At 48.0% G+C, this 15,994-nt stretch overlaps 1 protein-coding gene across 4 annotated transcripts in view; it reads left to right on the top strand.

The window, feature by feature from the left end:
• The window catches only part of yaf2 (YY1 associated factor 2), a 196,653-nt gene that overhangs the window by 167,449 nt on the left and 13,210 nt on the right, over positions 1 to 15,994 (top strand). For all 4 annotated transcript variants that reach the window (XM_086008689.1, XM_086008685.1, XM_086008686.1 and 1 more), the window contains one exon: positions 15,581 to 15,733. In XM_086008689.1, coding sequence (XP_085864815.1) covers positions 15,581 to 15,733 — 153 coding nt within the window. The remainder of the gene's footprint in view (positions 1 to 15,580; positions 15,734 to 15,994) is intronic.

Here is a 15,994-nt window from a genome sequence, read left to right as displayed (position 1 = left end):
ACCCCTACATCCTTTTGCTCCTCTACCCCATTTAGGCTCTTATTATCCAAGCAGTATGTGGCCTCCTTATTCTTCCTTTCAAAATGTAGCATCTCACACTTACCTTTATTGCAATTCATTTGCCAATTACACGCCCATTCTGCAAGTTTATAATGTCGTCTTGTATTTTGTCGCAGCCTTTATACAACAATTAATCCTTGGGGTTAATCCAGTAATGCAGCAGCATTCATGATGCTGTAGTGCAGTGGCACTGGGGAAAACAATATTGTAATGCAGTGGTTTTGAGATTAATGCAGTGGTATTAGGGCTGTTAATATAGTATTGCAGCAACATTAGGGTTACTGCAGTAATTCACCAACAAATGGGGTTTATTATACAGTAATGCAGTAACATTGGGATTAATACACGAGTGATATCACTCTTGCTGCATGAATCCATTTATTACCAAACATTGGAGTTTGTTGCAAGGTCTCCAGCTCAGAATTCTGGAATTCCCCAAAGCAAACCGCAGTCGACGGGTTCCTGGCTTTCCCAATGTTGTCAGTGGCTTGAAAGTGAACAGACATTTTGTGTCTCTGTGTGTCTCTGTCTGTCTTTGTGTGTGTCTGTCTTTGTGTGTGTGTCTGTCTTTGTGTGTGTGTCTGTCTTTGTGTGTGTGTGTCTGTCTTTGTGTGTGTGTGTCTGTCTTTGTGTGTGTGTGTGTCTGTCTTTGTGTGTGTGTGTCTGTCTTTGTGTGTGTGTCTGTCTTTGTGTGTGTGTGTCTGTCTTTGTCTGTGTCTGTCTTTGTCTGTGTCTGTCTTTGTCTGTGTCTGTCTTTGTCTGTGTCTGTCTTTGTCTGTGTCTGTCTTTGTGTGTGTGTGTGTCTGTCTTTGTGTGTCTTTGTGTGTGTGTGTCTGTCTTTGTGTGTCTTTGTGTGTGTGTGTCTGTCTTTGTGTGTGTGTGTCTGTCTGTGTGTGTGTCTGTGTGTGTGTGTGTCTGCCTTTGTGTGCGTGTGTCTGCCTTTGTGTGTGTGTGTCTGTCTTTGTGTGTGTGTGTCTGTCTTTGTGTGTGTGTGTCTGCCTTTGTGTGTGTGTGTCTGCCTTTGTGTGTGTGTGTCTGCCTTTGTGTGTGTGTGTCTGCCTTTGTGTGTGTGTGTCTGCCTTTGTGTGTGTGTGTCTGCCTTTGTGTGTGTGTGTCTGCCTTTGTGTGTGTGTGTCTGCCTTTGTGTGTGTGTGTCTGCCTTTGTGTGTGTGTGTGTCTGCCTTTGTGTGTGTGTGTGACTGCCTTTGTGTGTGTGTGTCTGCCTTTGTGTGTGTGTGTGTCTGCCTTTGTGTGTGTGTGTCTGCCTTTGTGTGTGTGTGTCTGCCTTTGTGTGTGTGTGTCTGCCTTTGTGTGTGTGTGTCTGCCTTTGTGTGTGTGTGTCTGCCTTTGTGTGTGTGTGTCTGTCTTTGTGTGTGTGTGTGTCTGTCTTTGTGTGTGTGTGTCTGTCTTTGTGTGTGTCTGTCTTTGTGTGTGTCTGTCTTTGTGTGTGTGTGTCTGTCTTTGTGTGTGTGTGTCTGTCTTTGTGTGTGTGTGTCTGTCTTTGTGTGTGTGTGTCTGTCTTTGTGTGTGTGTGTCTGTCTTTGTGTGTGTGTGTCTGTCTTTGTGTGTGTGTGTCTGTCTTTGTGTGTGTGTGTCTGTCTTTGTGTGTGTGTGTCTGTCTTTGTGTGTGTGTGTCTGTCTTTGTGTGTGTGTGTCTGTCTTTGTGTGTGTGTGTCTGTCTGTGTGTGTGTGTCTGTCTTTGTGTGTGTGTCTGTCTTTGTGTGTGTGTGTGTCTGTCTTTGTGTGTGTGTGTGTCTGTCTTTGTGTGTGTGTGTGTCTGTCTTTGTGTGTGTGTGTGTCTGTCTTTGTGTGTGTGTGTGTCTGTCTTTGTGTGTGTGTGTGTCTGTCTTTGTGTGTGTGTGTCTGTCTTTGTGTGTGTGTGTCTGTCTTTGTGTGTGTGTCTGTCTTTGTGTGTGTGTGTGTCTGTCTTTGTGTGTGTGTGTGTCTGTCTTTGTGTGTGTGTGTGTCTGTCTTTGTGTGTCTTTGTGTGTGTGTGTGTGTGTGTGTGTGTGTCTGTCTTTGTGTGTCTTTGTGTGTGTGTGTCTGTCTTTGTGTGTGTGTGTCTGTCTGTGTGTGTGTCTGTCTGTGTGTGTGTGTCTGTCTGTGTGTGTGTGTCTGTCTGTGTGTGTGTGTCTGTCTGTGTGTGTGTGTCTGTCTTTGTGTGTGTCTGTCTTTGTGTGTGTGTCTGTCTTTGTGTGTGTGTCTGTCTTTGTGTGTGTGTCTGTCTTTGTGTGTGTGTCTGTCTTTGTGTGTGTGTCTGTCTTTGTGTGTGTGTCTGTCTTTGTGTGTGTGTCTGTCTTTGTGTGTGTGTCTGTCTTTGTGTGTGTGTCTGTCTTTGTGTGTGTGTCTGTCTTTGTGTGTGTGTGTCTGTCTTTGTGTGTGTGTGTGTCTTTGTGTGTGTGTGTCTGTCTTTGTGTGTGTCTGTCTTTGTGTGTGTGTGTCTGTCTTTGTGTGTGTGTGTCTGTCTTTGTGTGTGTGTGTGTCTGTCTTTGTGTGTGTGTGTCTGTCTTTGTGTGTGTGTGTCTGTCTTTGTGTGTGTCTGTCTGTCTTTGTGTGTGTGTGTCTGTCTTTGTGTGTGTCTGTCTTTGTGTGTGTGTGTCTGTCTTTGTGTGTGTGTGTCTGTCTTTGTGTGTGTCTGTCTGTCTTTGTGTGTGTGTGTCTGTCTTTGTGTGTGTGTGTCTGTCTTTGTGTGTGTCTGTCTTTGTGTGTGTGTGTGTCTGTCTTTGTGTGTGTGTGTGTCTGTCTTTGTGTGTGTGTGTGTGTCTCTGTCTGTATCTGTCTGTGTGTGTGTGTCTGTCTCTGTCTGTCTCTGTCTCTGTCTGTGTCCATGTGTGTGTCTGTGTGTCCGTGAATGAGTGTATGTCCATCAGTGTATCTGTGTGTCCATCAGTGTCCGTGTGTGTGTGTCCGTGTGTGTGTTTGTGTCTGTATCCGTGTGTGTGTTTGTGTCTGTCTTTCTGTGTGTGTCGGTGTGTTTGTGTGTGCCTGTCTTTCTGTCTGTGCCTGTCTTTCTGTCTGTGCCTGTCTTTCTTTCTGTCTGTGTCTCTCTGTGTCTGTGTGTGCCTATCTGTATCTGAGTGTCTGTCTCTCTGTCTGTCTGTGTGTCAGTGCATCGGTGTATTTGTGTCTTTGTGTGTGTCTGTCTTTGTGTGTGTCTGTCTTTGTGTGTGTCTGTATCTGTCAGTGCATCTGTCTGTATCTGCATGTGTGTCTGTATCTGTCTGTGTCTCTGTCTCTTTGTGTCTCTGTCTCTTTGTGTCTCTGTCTCTTTGTGTCTCTGTCTCTTTGTGTCTCTGTCTCTTTGTGTCTCTGTCTCTTTGTGTCTCTGTCTCTGTGTGTCTCTGTCTGTGTGTGTGTGTCTCTGTCTGTGCATCGGTGTGTTTGTGTGTCTGTGTGAGTGTGTGTCTGTGTGAGTGTGTCTGTTTGTCTCTGTGTCTGTGTTTGTGTTTGTCTTTCTGTCTGTGTGTCCCTGTCTGTGTGTATGTAGTTTCTCTGAGCCAAAAATTAGACAATGGCAAATTTCATCTTTCCTAGTTAATTTGTGTTTGCAGATCTCTGAACTACACATCGAGAGTGCCAGTTGAATTACAGATAGCAATAGACACACTAAAGTGAACCCAATTGGCTTTTAAACAGCAAAGATTGCAGGTCTGAGAGAATTTGTGAAAGGTTGGCAGTAGATGGCGTCTTTGAAAACAAAGCCAGCGCTCAACGTTTCCACCTGCTGGTGCCCATCCATTACTGCGGATTCCTGGTGCACTGCTCTGTTGAGCTTTAACACTTGCTCAGTGCTCCCAAATCTTCTATGTACCTAGGCATTCATCTTGATCGACTCTCACCCAGCAACTTGTGGATAGATTAGAAAACATGAGCTGGTCAGAATTTTATCACTTGCACAGTTTTCCATGGACTATTTTTGAGAGAATTATTGTGGGGAAAATTTGGCAAAAGCATCAATAGTTTAGAAATAAAAATGCAATGGGACTTTTATCCAATTCCACTTGCAGGTGTCTTTCTTTTCACTTATGCTTCAATCACTAACTCCAGTAGTACAATTGACAGCCTTACAACCCTCTGTGTGGTTTTCCTACTTTCTGTCCTAAATATCTTGCCTTTAATCTACATCCCCTGTTCTAGACCTTCAATCACTGGAAACAGTCCGTTTCTATCTGCTGTGTCCCATCCCTTCATAATTTTAAACACCTCCTATCAAAACTCCCTGTAATCTGCACTGTTCCAACAAAAATGGATACAATTTTTCAAGTCTTTTTGTATTTTCTCATACCAGCATCCTAGTGATTCTATGCTGTATCCTCTCTATTACCTCAGCATCCTTCCTGTGCTATGAACCCCAAAACTGCACACAGTCCTCCAACTGCAGTCTTACTATGTTTTTACATAGATCCTCCATTACATCTCAACTTTTAGGCAGAGAGAATCTGACAAATACTTGTGTGGCAAATTGAGGCTTTTAAGTTGTATGTCACAGTGCAAGTTTCTTTTTGCACTTGTAGTCATGTGTTACACCATAACTGTGATAAAATGCTTTGTTTATGTTTTTTTTGGCTGACAAAGACTGTTGAGGCCTGCTGCGCAGATAAAATACTGAGCTACATCTTAGTATTTGGAAATATATAGATCACTTTCAAAGGCTTGCAAGTAGAAGGCGTGAAATGAGGTCATCTTATATAGGTGCAATTTAAAAGCACTGTCAAAATGCGCTCCAAGACAGGACGATGAAAAGGGGGGGGGAGGCCTAGCGGTGCTTTCCTATAGAGCCCCACCGCTTATCTTTCGTATGGAAGTAGCAAAGCAAATCAAATGTCAGCATCTTAAGTCAGATATCCAGGCCAAAGCTTCTGGTGTAACAGCGTGGATATCTTGTAGGCTGCCTATGAATTTCAACTGAGGGCAGTGCTCAATGATGTGCTCCAGGGTCTGATTAGGAGCTCCACAGTCTCATGATGGGGAGCTTTAATCTTCCATCTATGGAGAAGGTGGCAGCATCTACAATGACCGGTTCTGAGGCGGTTGATGGTTGTCCACTGTTTGCAAGGAAGGTTTGATCCTTCAGGTTGTACTGTGGGGTCCTCTATAAGGAATCCATTCCGTATGTCGCAGTTCTTCCAAGCATTTCGCCATCGGTCATCAAGGCTGAGGGGAGATCACTGAAGGGCTTCGGCAACAGTCCAAAATGGCCGCCTAGATTTGAGACGGGTTAGTGGTAGGTTGTTCAAGTCGGCCTGGATCGGCATGCCTTTGCTGATGTATTGGTTGTATTATCTGGAGACTGCATATTCACGGTGCAGGTGTGGTGGCGTGATGTTTGCAAGCACCGTCAGCCAAGGTGTTGGTGTCGATAAAAGCGTACCGGTGATAATTCTCATAGTAGAATTCAGCTGGACATCAATGGATTTGACATGCAGACTTGATAGCCATGTCGGAGAGCAGTACTCTGCTGTAGAGTACACCAGGGCAAGTGCTGCCGTACGGAGGGTTTGAGCGTCTGCTCCCCATGTGGATCCGGTGAGTTTCTGGATCAAGTTGACCCTACTTTTTAGTTTCTTCCCAAGGTTCTGGAGATGTTGTCTATATGACAGGGTGCGATCAAGCGTGACTCCTAGGAGGGTGTTTTTGGCAGGAGACTTTCAAAGCTTGGTTTGCTTGATGGGTGTTGAGGTGGAATGTCGAGGTGACTGTCTTTTGCTGGTTTGGCTGAAGTCGTCATCGGCAGAAGTAGGCCTCCATCCTCTGTAAATCACTGGTCAGGGTCTCCTCGGTGATGGACAGATTCATGTTTTGCGTGGCCAAGGCAATGTCATCAGCGTATACGAACTTGTGGGACTCTGTTTCGGGCAGGTCACTGGTGTAAACTTTGAATAACATGGGTGTCAGGACAGAACCTTGTGGGGGTCCATTGTTCAATGTCCTATATCTGCTCTTCTGGGCACCAGAGTGTACACACTGAAGCATTGGTTGCTAAACATGGAGTTGAGAAGACGGATCGTTGTTCTGCAGGGTAAAATGGTGGAGAGCTTGAAAAGCAGTCCATGCTTCCATACTGTGTCTTACGCCACTGACAGGTCCACAAGTGCTACGGCGGTCTTGAGCTGGTGCTGGAAGCCTGCTTCGATGTGTGTTGTTAAAGCTACCACTTGGTCACAACAGCTACGGCTGCTCCGGAAGCCTGCTTATTCCTTAGGAATGGTTGGCTCGATGATCGAAGCTAGTCTGTGGAGTAGTAGTCTCTCCAGCACTTTATAACAAGTGCAAAGTAAGGAGATCGGGCGGTAGCTGGAGGCTTCACAAGCATTCTTCCCCTGCTTATAGCGGGCGTGTTCGTGCGATGGCCGGTATACCCGATGGCTGGTATAACGTGGTAGTGCTTAAAAAAAAAGAGTCAGTTCAGTTGCAGTGCCAGAGATTTTTTGGAAACTTTTGAAACTTCAGTGGCACGGTAGGTTTCGTGTACTAATACAAAAAAGGCCCCACACTTTAGGAAGGATGTCGGGGCCTTGGAGAGGGTGCAGAGGAGATTTACTAGAATGGTACCAGGGATGAGGGACTTCAGTTATGTGGAGAGACTGGAGAAGTTGGGATTGTTCTCCTTAGAGCAAAGAAGGATATGGGGAGATTTAATGGCCCAGAAATTCGGGTCTCCACGGGTGAGTACGCACGGGGTACTCACCCGTAGGCCCAACGGAAGTGCCGGTTTCATGCATGCGCGGGAAACCCGATCTTCTGTTCCCTTGAAGGAAGGGGTTCAGAGGTCGAACGCGTACGCCGGAGAAGCAGCGCGTGCGCATGGAACTTACGTATTTTTTCCAGGTTTCTCCAGGAGGGTAAGTCTCCAGGAGTTACACATGTAAAAAGCAGTCGCAAGGCCTGTTTTTAACAGGGTAAGTGGTGAATTAATTAAAATTAAAACATTTTTTCCACAGGTTTATTATTTTTAAATACTTTAAAGAAAGGTAAGTTTATTTTTAGCCCCGTTAGAAAATGTAATTAATTTTTTCAAAGATTTAAATTATTGTTTAAAATAGTTATTTTATGTAACTTATAGATTTTTTTTTTTTAGTTTATTTGAGGTTTTAGTGATGTTTTGGGGCTTATAGTATTTTTAGTTTTGACAGCTCTTCCTGTCAATTTTATGAATGAAGCATTCCCTGCTACCATTGGCTCTTCCTGGTCCACGTGATCCCAGGGGACGCATTGAACTAACTGCGCCCCTGGGATACGCAAGCACTGCACGCCGGCAGTTGGAGCAGGCCCAGGATCGGAATCCCACGCGGGCCCACAGCACAACGGCCGGCGCACTAGGTAAGTGCAGGTCGGGGGCTTGCACCCGCGGGAAGCCTCCGACCCGAATTTCTGGGCCATCAGAGGGGTACAAAATTATGAGGGGTCCTGACGAGAGGACAAACTGTTTCGCCTGGCAGGATGGTCGGTAACCAGAGGATACAGATTTAAGCAAAAAGAACCAGGAAGGAGGAGATGAGGGGAAATGTTTTTACGCAGCGAGTGGTTATGATCTGGAATGCACTGCCTGAAAGGGTGGTGGAAGCAGATTCAATGGTAACTTTCAAAAGGGATTAAAAGATTGCAGGGCTATGGGGAAAGAGCAGAGGAGTGGGACTAATTGGATAGCTTTCAAAGAGCCAGCACAGGCACGATGGGCCGAATGGCCTCCTTCTGTGTTCTATGATTCAATAATACGTTGAGCCATGGAGTGGATATCTTTGAAAAGGGTTGTAACTCCGAGCATGCATGCTGGCTTGTTCCACATACAAATGCACAGTAAATAATTAACCTGCCGAGAATAAAGGGCACATAGACCCAGGAAAATCAGGGCCTATGAGTCACAGCTATTGGATCAAGTGGGTCTCATCACCCAAGCTAAATGCGAGGGAGAAGGTTCAGCCAGTCTGCAGACAGGTCTCTGTAGTACAGTGGAGCTCAGCTGGTAAATAATCTTCTCAAACAGCAGCCTGACACATGAAAATATTGCCACAAAAATAAACCAATAAATAGAGCCTATTGGGAAGCAGAACTTGATCCTTCCATTTAAATTTAACGTGAATAAGTGAGTAATTTATGTTCTTATGTAAGCACAACTGTTTCTGCCCAAAATAACTGGAACACTTAAGGCACTATATGATGCATTTAAGGGGAAGCTAGATAAATACACGAGGGAGAAAGGAATAGAAGGATATGCTGATTGGGTTAGATGAAGAGGGGTGGGAGGAGGCTCGTGTGGAGCATAATCACCGGCATGGACCAGTTGGGCTGAATGGCTTGTTTTTTGTAATAAAAACAGAAAATGCTGGAAATACTCAGCAGGTCAGGCAGCATCTGTAGAGAGAGCAACAGAGTTAACGTTTCAGGTCGATGACCCTGCGTCAGAACTGGAAAAAGCTGGAGCTGGAACAGGTTTTTAAGCAAGTGTAGGGGCAGGGAAAGGGGGGAGGGGAGGAAAGAACAAAAGAGAAGGTCTGTGATAGGATGGAAGGCAGGAGAGATTAAATGACAGAAGGGATGATGGTGCAAGGCAAAAGGAGATGGTAATGGGACAAGTTAAGAAACAAAAGATGACTCTAGATGAGGTGTAAATGGGAATGGTAGACTCATCACAGCTGCCATGTCAGAGAGAAAAATAAAATTGGGGCTGTGGTTATATATAAGATCCTGAAACATATGTGACACATATAAGATCCTGAGGGGTCTTGACAGGGTGGATGTGGAGAGGATGTTTCCTCTTGTGGGAGAATCTAGAACTAGGGATCACTGTTTAAAAATAAGGGGTCGCCCATTTAAGACAGAGATGAGGAGAAATTTTTTCTCAGAGGGTGGTGAGTCTTTGGAACTCTCTTCCTCAGAGGGCGGTGGAAGCAGAGTCTTTGAATATTTTTAAGGCAGAGGTAGATAGATTCTTGATAAGCAAGGGGGTGAAAGGTTATCTGGGATAGGTGGGAATGTGGAGTAATCGGATCAGCCATGATCTTATTGAATGGCGGAGCAGGCTCGAGGGGCTAAGTGGCCTACTCCTGCTCCTAATTCGTATGTTATGGTCTGAAATTGTTGAACTCTGAGTCCAGAAGGCTGTAAAGTGTCTAATCGAAAGATGAGGTGCTGTTCCTCGAGCTTACGTTGAGCTTCGTTGGAACAGTGTAAGAGGTCGAGGATGGAGAGGTCAGAGTGGGAGTGGAGCGGTGAATTAAAGTGACAGGCAACCAGAAGCTCGGGGTCACCTTATGGACTGAATTGAGGTGTTCCGCAAAGCGGTCACCCAATGTAGAGGAGACTGCATTGTGAGCAGTGAATACAATATACTAAATTGCAAGAAGTACAAGTAAATCGCTGTTTCACCTGGAAGGAGTGTTTGGGGTCCTGGACAGTGGAAAGGGAGGAGGTAAAAGGGCAGTTGTTGCATCTCCTGCGCTTGCACGGGAAGGTGCCGTGGGAAGGGGAAGGGGTGTTGGGGGCAATGGACGAGTGGACCAGGGTGTCGTGGAGGGAGCGGTCCCTTCGGAATGCTGAAAGGGGAGGTGAGGGGAAGATGTGGTTTGTGGTGGGATCACGCTGGAGGTGGCGGAAAGTGAGAACCCTATCGTGCTTCCGGGAGGGCCTGTTTTTTTTTGCTGTACATTCTATGTAACTGGCAGCGTTGATATTGACGTTAATGCAAATGTCTAATGGTTAACGTTTTTTGACCAATTTTAGCGACTGCCTGTTTTAAATGTGGACGTTTTAAGTGGCAAGGACTGTATCTACGTCTGTAAAACTAAAAATGTAGTTGGGATTGTGGTAAACCACTGTTTGTATACTGTTTGCATTCCATTGTGTACATGCCTGGACATGCCTCGGCTGACTCCTCCCACAAGTCCTAGTATAAAGGTGACTGCTCCCCAGCCCTTTGTATTTCTGGACCGGTCGACCACTCGAGGCAGACCTCCATTCTTTTGTTAATAAAAGCCTTTAGTTACTCTTCTAACTCTCAGTCTTTTATGAGTAATTGATAGCGCATCAATTTTATTAACAAAATTTTTATAATGGAGAAGATCCTCACACCAGCATGCCTGGACTTAGATCATCGGGAGGCGGACTCATCCACCAAGTTTACTCACTGGCTTAAGTGTTTCGAAAAATTCCTGACCGCCTCCGAAGCAATCAAATCGGACGAGGACAAACTGGATGTCCTGACCTCCAAAGTGAACCACCGAGTGTACTCGGTCATCCAAGACGCGACCTCGTACGCGGATGCTATCAAGCTCCTCAAGGACCAGTACACGCGCCCAGTGAACGAAGTGTACGCCAGGCACCTTCTGGGGAGTCGTAAGCAACAACCTGGGGAATCGACCGTGGAATATCTTCAGGCACTGTCCGTGCTTGGCCGGGCCTGTGGGTGTAAGGATGTAAAGGCCGCTGTGTACACAGAGGAACTTATCCGGGACGCTTTTGTAGCGGGCCACAGATCCAATTACACCCGACAGCGACTGTTGGAGCAGAGTGACCTCAACCTCAACAAGGCCTCTGAACTCGCACTATCATTGGATGCAGCCTACCAGGGCATGGATGCCTACTCCTCTGCACCGTGGACGCCGCGGGGAACGACAGCCTGGGACACGGTAGGACCGCCTCATAGCGCCGTGCCACCCCAGCCACACCCCAGCAACGGCCCAACTACCGCAGCAGTGTCCCAAGGCCAGACAGCAGTGCCCCAAGGCCAGAAATGCTACTTCTGTGGCCAGGCAAAACACCCCAGAGCGCGCTGCCCGGCGAAAAACGCGATCTGCTCGGGCTGCGGGAAGAAGGGACACTACGCTAGCGTCTGCAGGGCCAAAGCCACCCCGAACCCCAGCAGCGCCGCGTGTGGGCCATGCGGGCCGCCATCTTGGGCCTCCTCGGCCATGTGCGAATCACCGGTACAGCAGCCATTTTGGACGCCTCCAGCCACATGGGGATCATGGACGCCGCCATCTTGGACGACAGCCGGGACGCAGCAGGCCCCCGACACCCCCTCATCTGATACCCGCAGCGACACACCGACCCCTACGCTGGCATCCGTTACACTGGACCAAGCGAGACCGCACCAACTGGCCAGTTCCACAATGGACATTAAGGTAAATGGTCACGATACAATCTGCCTTTTTGACTCTGGGAGCACGGAGAGCTTCATCCACCCTGACACGGTGCGGCGTTGCTCTCTCCCAGTCCTGCCTGCGCACCAGCGGATTTCTATGGCCTCCGAGTCCCAGTCAGCGGACATTGGCGGCTACTGCGTGGTGACACTCATAGTAGACGGGACTGTGTACGATAATTTTAAACTTCTGGTCCTGCCCGACCTCTGCGCTGCCGTTCTACTGGGGTTAGATTTTCAGTGCCACCTTAAAAGTGTTACGATGGCGTACGGTGGACCCCTCCCCCCACTCACAGTCCGCAGCCAGCAGCTTCCAAATTGCCCGCCGCGCACCAGGTGCAACCTCTCCACACTCCGAGTCACCCCCCCCCCACTGTTTGCTAACCTCACCCCCGACTGTAAGCCCATCGCCACAAAGAGCAGGCGATACAGCGCCGGGGACAGGGTTTTCATTAAAACCGAAGTGGAGCGGCTCCTGAAGGAAGGGATTATTGAGGGCAGCACCAGCCCCTGGCGAGCCCAGGTTGTGGTCGTTAAGACCGGCGAGAAGCAGCGCCTGGTCATCGACTACAGCCAGACAATAAATCGCTACACCCTACTGGACGCTTACCCACTCCCCCGCATAGCTGATATGGTCAATCAGATCGCGCAGTACCGCGTCTTCTCGACCATTGACCTGAAATCAGCGTACCACCAACTCCCTATCTGCCCTGAGGACCGCCAGTATACTGCCTTTGAGGCAAACGGCCGCCTCTATCACTTCCTTAGGGTTCCCTTTGGCGTCACCAATGGGGTCTCCGTCTTCCAAAGGGAGATGGACCGGATGGAAGATCAAAATGCGTTGCAGGCCACTTTCCCATACCTGGACAATGTGACCATCTGCGGCCGTGACTTGCAGGACCATGACGCAAACCTCGAAAAATTCCTCCGCACCGCCCAACTCCTGAACCTGACATATAACGAGGAGAAGTGCATATTCCGCACAAACCGCCTCGCCATCCTTGGCTGTGTTGTGGAACACGGAGTCATCGGTCCCGACCCCGACCGGATGCGTCCCCTTATGGAACTCCCACTGCCTCAAGGCCCTGAAGAGGTGCCTAGGGTTTTTCTCCTATTACGCCCAGTGGGTCCCCTACTATGCGGACAAGGCCCGTCCGCTGATCAAGTCCACCTCTTTTCCCTTGACGGCAGAGGCCCGCTTAGCCTTCCACCGTATCAAGGAGGACATCGCCAAAGCCACCATGCACGCAGTGGACGAATCCATCCCCTTCCAGGTGGAAAGCGACGCGTCCGACTTTGCCCTGGCCGCTACCCTCAATCAGGCGGGGAGACCCGTGGCCTTCTTTTCACGAACCCTCCAGGGCCCGGAGACCAGACACTCCGCTGTTGAGAAGGAGGCCCAGGCTATTTTGGAGGCTGTGCGTCATTGGAGGCACTACCTGGCCGGAAAACGATTTACCCTGCTCACTGACCAGCGTTCAGTCGCTTTCATGTTTAACAACAAGCAGAGGGGCAAAATCAAAAATGACAAGATCTTGAGGTGGAGAATCGAACTTTCCACCTACAATTACGAGATCTTGTAACGGCCCGGGAAGCTCAATGAACCCCCGGATGCTCTATCGCGTGGCACCTGCGCCAGCGCGCAGATCGATAGACTGCGGGCCCTCCACAATGACCTCTGCCACCCGGGGGTCACCAGGTTCTTCCACTTCGTCAAGGCCCGCAACCTACCTTACTCCATTGAGGAGGTCAGGACCATGACCAGGAACTGCCAAGTCTGCGCTGAGTGCAAACCGCACTTTTATAAACCAGACAGGGCTCACCTGATAAAAGCCACTCGCCCCTTCGAGCGCCTGAGCGTCGATTTTAAAGGGCCTCTCCCCTCCTCCGACCGCAACGTGTACTTCCTCAATATTATTGATGAGTACTCCCGTTTCCCGTTCGCCATCCCCTGCCCGGACATGACCAGTGCCACGGTCATTAAATGCCTAAATGACCTCTTCACCCTGTTCGGTTTCCCCAGCTATATCCATAGCGACCGGGGCTCATCGTTTATGAGCGACGAACTCCGTCAGTACCTGCTAACTAGGGGTATTGCCACAAGCAGGACCACTAGTTACAACCCCCGGGGGAACGGACAGGTGGAAAGAGAAAATGCGACAGTTTGGAAGGCCGCCCTGCTAGCCTTAAAGTCTAGGGGCCTTCCAACCTCCCGCTGGCAGGATGTGCTACCCGATGCGCTCCACTCTATTCGGTCACTGCTCTGCACTGCCACTAACGCCACCCCTCATGAGAAAATGTTTGTCTTCCCAAGGAAGTCCACATCGGGGACATCGCTACCGCCATGGCTGACGTCCCCAGGGCCGGTCCTACTGAGAAGACACGCAAGGACCCATAAAACGGACCCCCTGGTCGAGAGGGTCGACCTCCTCCACGCCAACCCCCAGTACGCTTACATTGCGTACCCGGACGGGCAGGAGGACACAGTCTCCATAAGAGACCTTGCACCCTCGGGGGCTGCAGTAACCCACTACCCACTACCACCCCCCCCCCCACGATCCGATATCCAGCCCCAGCAGACGGCAGGCCTGGGTCCCGCGACCCGCTCAACATCTACGAGGACGACACGCCAGCGCCACAGCCTACGCGGGACTTGATGCCGGAAGCTTCACTACCCCTGCCGTCGCCACGCCGATCACAGCGGCAGACAAGACCTCCGGAGAGACTCCAATACACTAACTTTTAATACACTTCACCCCGCCGGACTCAATTTTAAACAAGGGGTGAATGTGGTAAACCACTGTTTGTATACTGTTTGCATTCCATTGTGTACATGCCTGGACATGCCTCGGCTGACTCCTCCCACAAGTCCTAGTATAAAGGTGACTGCTCCCCAGCCCTTTGTATTTCTGGACCGGTCGACCACTCGAGGCAGACCTCCATTCTTTTGTTAATAAAAGCCTTTAGTTACTCTTCTAACTCTGTCTTTTATGAGTAATTGATAGCGCATCAGGGATTATATATGGGGATCCTCTTTTATACATGAGTCATATCCTTCCTCAGGGCTCCCTCCTTGCGAACTAGGCTTTCCAAAGATGATGCACTCAGCAAACAACAGCGTAATATCACCAACAACAACTTGCATTTATGTACCGCCTTTAACTTTAGTAAAACATCCCAAGGCACTTCACAGGAGTGTTCTAAGACAAAAAAAAAGCGTGCTCCTATCCGCTATTGCTCACTCTGCTCCCTTAATGCTGTGCTAGTTGAAAGGTAAATGGTAAAATCCAGTCCTATATTTCCCCCCGACTGCCGACTAAAATCAGAGACAGCCCAGCGGGGTTGATAGAGAGTAGGAGATTTAAAATTGAGAGTGGGAGCTGGACCTAAAGCTGGGACAGGATGTTTCCTTTTAGATATCATAGCACTAGGGGAGATAAGCAACAGCGGATAGGAATGTTCTGCTTGAAATAAGAAAGAACAGAGAGAAAATGTATATGTGGACACCAATGAACATTTGCATTTAGATAGTAACTTTAATGTTTAACTTCAACAAAAAAAAATAATCCCAAGACGCTTCACAGAGAGACACAAGGAAAACAGACACCGATCCAGGAAGGAAGAGTTTAGATGGGGTGATGGAAAGCTTGGTCGAAGAGATGGGTGCTCAGAGGTTTTTGCTGGAGGAGTGAGAGGTGGAGAAGTTTAGACTACGAATTCCAAAGAGTAAGACAGAGGCAGCTGAAGGCTCTGCCATTGATGATGGGACAAAGGAGCGGGGAAGCGACACAAAAGGCCAGAGTCAAAGGAAATGTGGTATTTGATGGGAGGCAGACGATATGGAAGCTGGCGGAGATTGTAGATAGGCCAGAGGTGTGACAATGGAAATTTAAAGACAGGTGCAAGGATTTTAAATTTAATGCATTGGAGAGCGAGGGAGGGCAAGATGCGGGTTGGGGAGGTGATGGGTAAGTGGGACATAGTATGGACCAGGAAACATACAGCGGAGTTTTGAACAAGTTGCCGTTTATGCAGGATGGACAATGGGAAGCCATCAAGGAGACCATTGGTCTGGAGATGACAGCAGTGTGACTAAGGGTCTCACTGACATAATGGTGAGAATCTTGGTGGATAGAAGTAATGCTGACCCTATCTAACACAAGAATCATGATTTCTGTGTGTGGATCTTTGGTGCATTGTCTTGAACATGAACTGTCTTGTATGTGACCATATATGATATTGAATTATCCTTTGTCTTAAGTTCTGAAGCTTCAAGTGTATATCCTTAACAGAGAGAGATGACTATATTAAATTGACTTTCTAATTGTCCCCTTGAAGACTAAGACCAAAATATAATACTGCAATGTTTTATGTTGATTTTAGGAAGCCTCGCCCGGTGTCTCAGCTGGTGGCACAGCAAGTAACCCAACAGTTTGCGTCACCCACACAACCAAAGAAAGAGAAAAAAGACAAGGGAGAGAAGGAAAAGAATGAGAAAGAAACTGTCAGTAAAAAGAACGGTCTCAAGAAAACAAGGTAACGCTTTGACATAAATGTTACATCAAAAGCAAATATGATGTTCCACTTTATAGCTCACGTGTACAGTGTCCTTTCTTCACCAGTTTATAAACAAATTAGACTTTCTTGCTCTAAATTTGGTCATTCTTGGCAGAACCCTTCAGGCACAAGAGGATAATCAGGGAAAGAGTAGGGCCCATTAGGGATCAAATTGGCAATCTGTGTGTAGAGCCGGAAGATGTAGGTGAGGTTTTAAATTAATATTTTGCATCTGCGTTC

Source organism: Somniosus microcephalus, chromosome 16 (genome assembly GCF_052327205.1).
Source record: "Somniosus microcephalus isolate GS21.2 chromosome 16, FLI_Smic_1.0, whole genome shotgun sequence".
Taxonomy (NCBI): domain Eukaryota; kingdom Metazoa; phylum Chordata; class Chondrichthyes; order Squaliformes; family Somniosidae; genus Somniosus; species Somniosus microcephalus.
The sequence above is the reverse complement of the archived record's forward strand: the minus strand, read 5'-3'. Positions and strand labels throughout refer to the sequence as shown.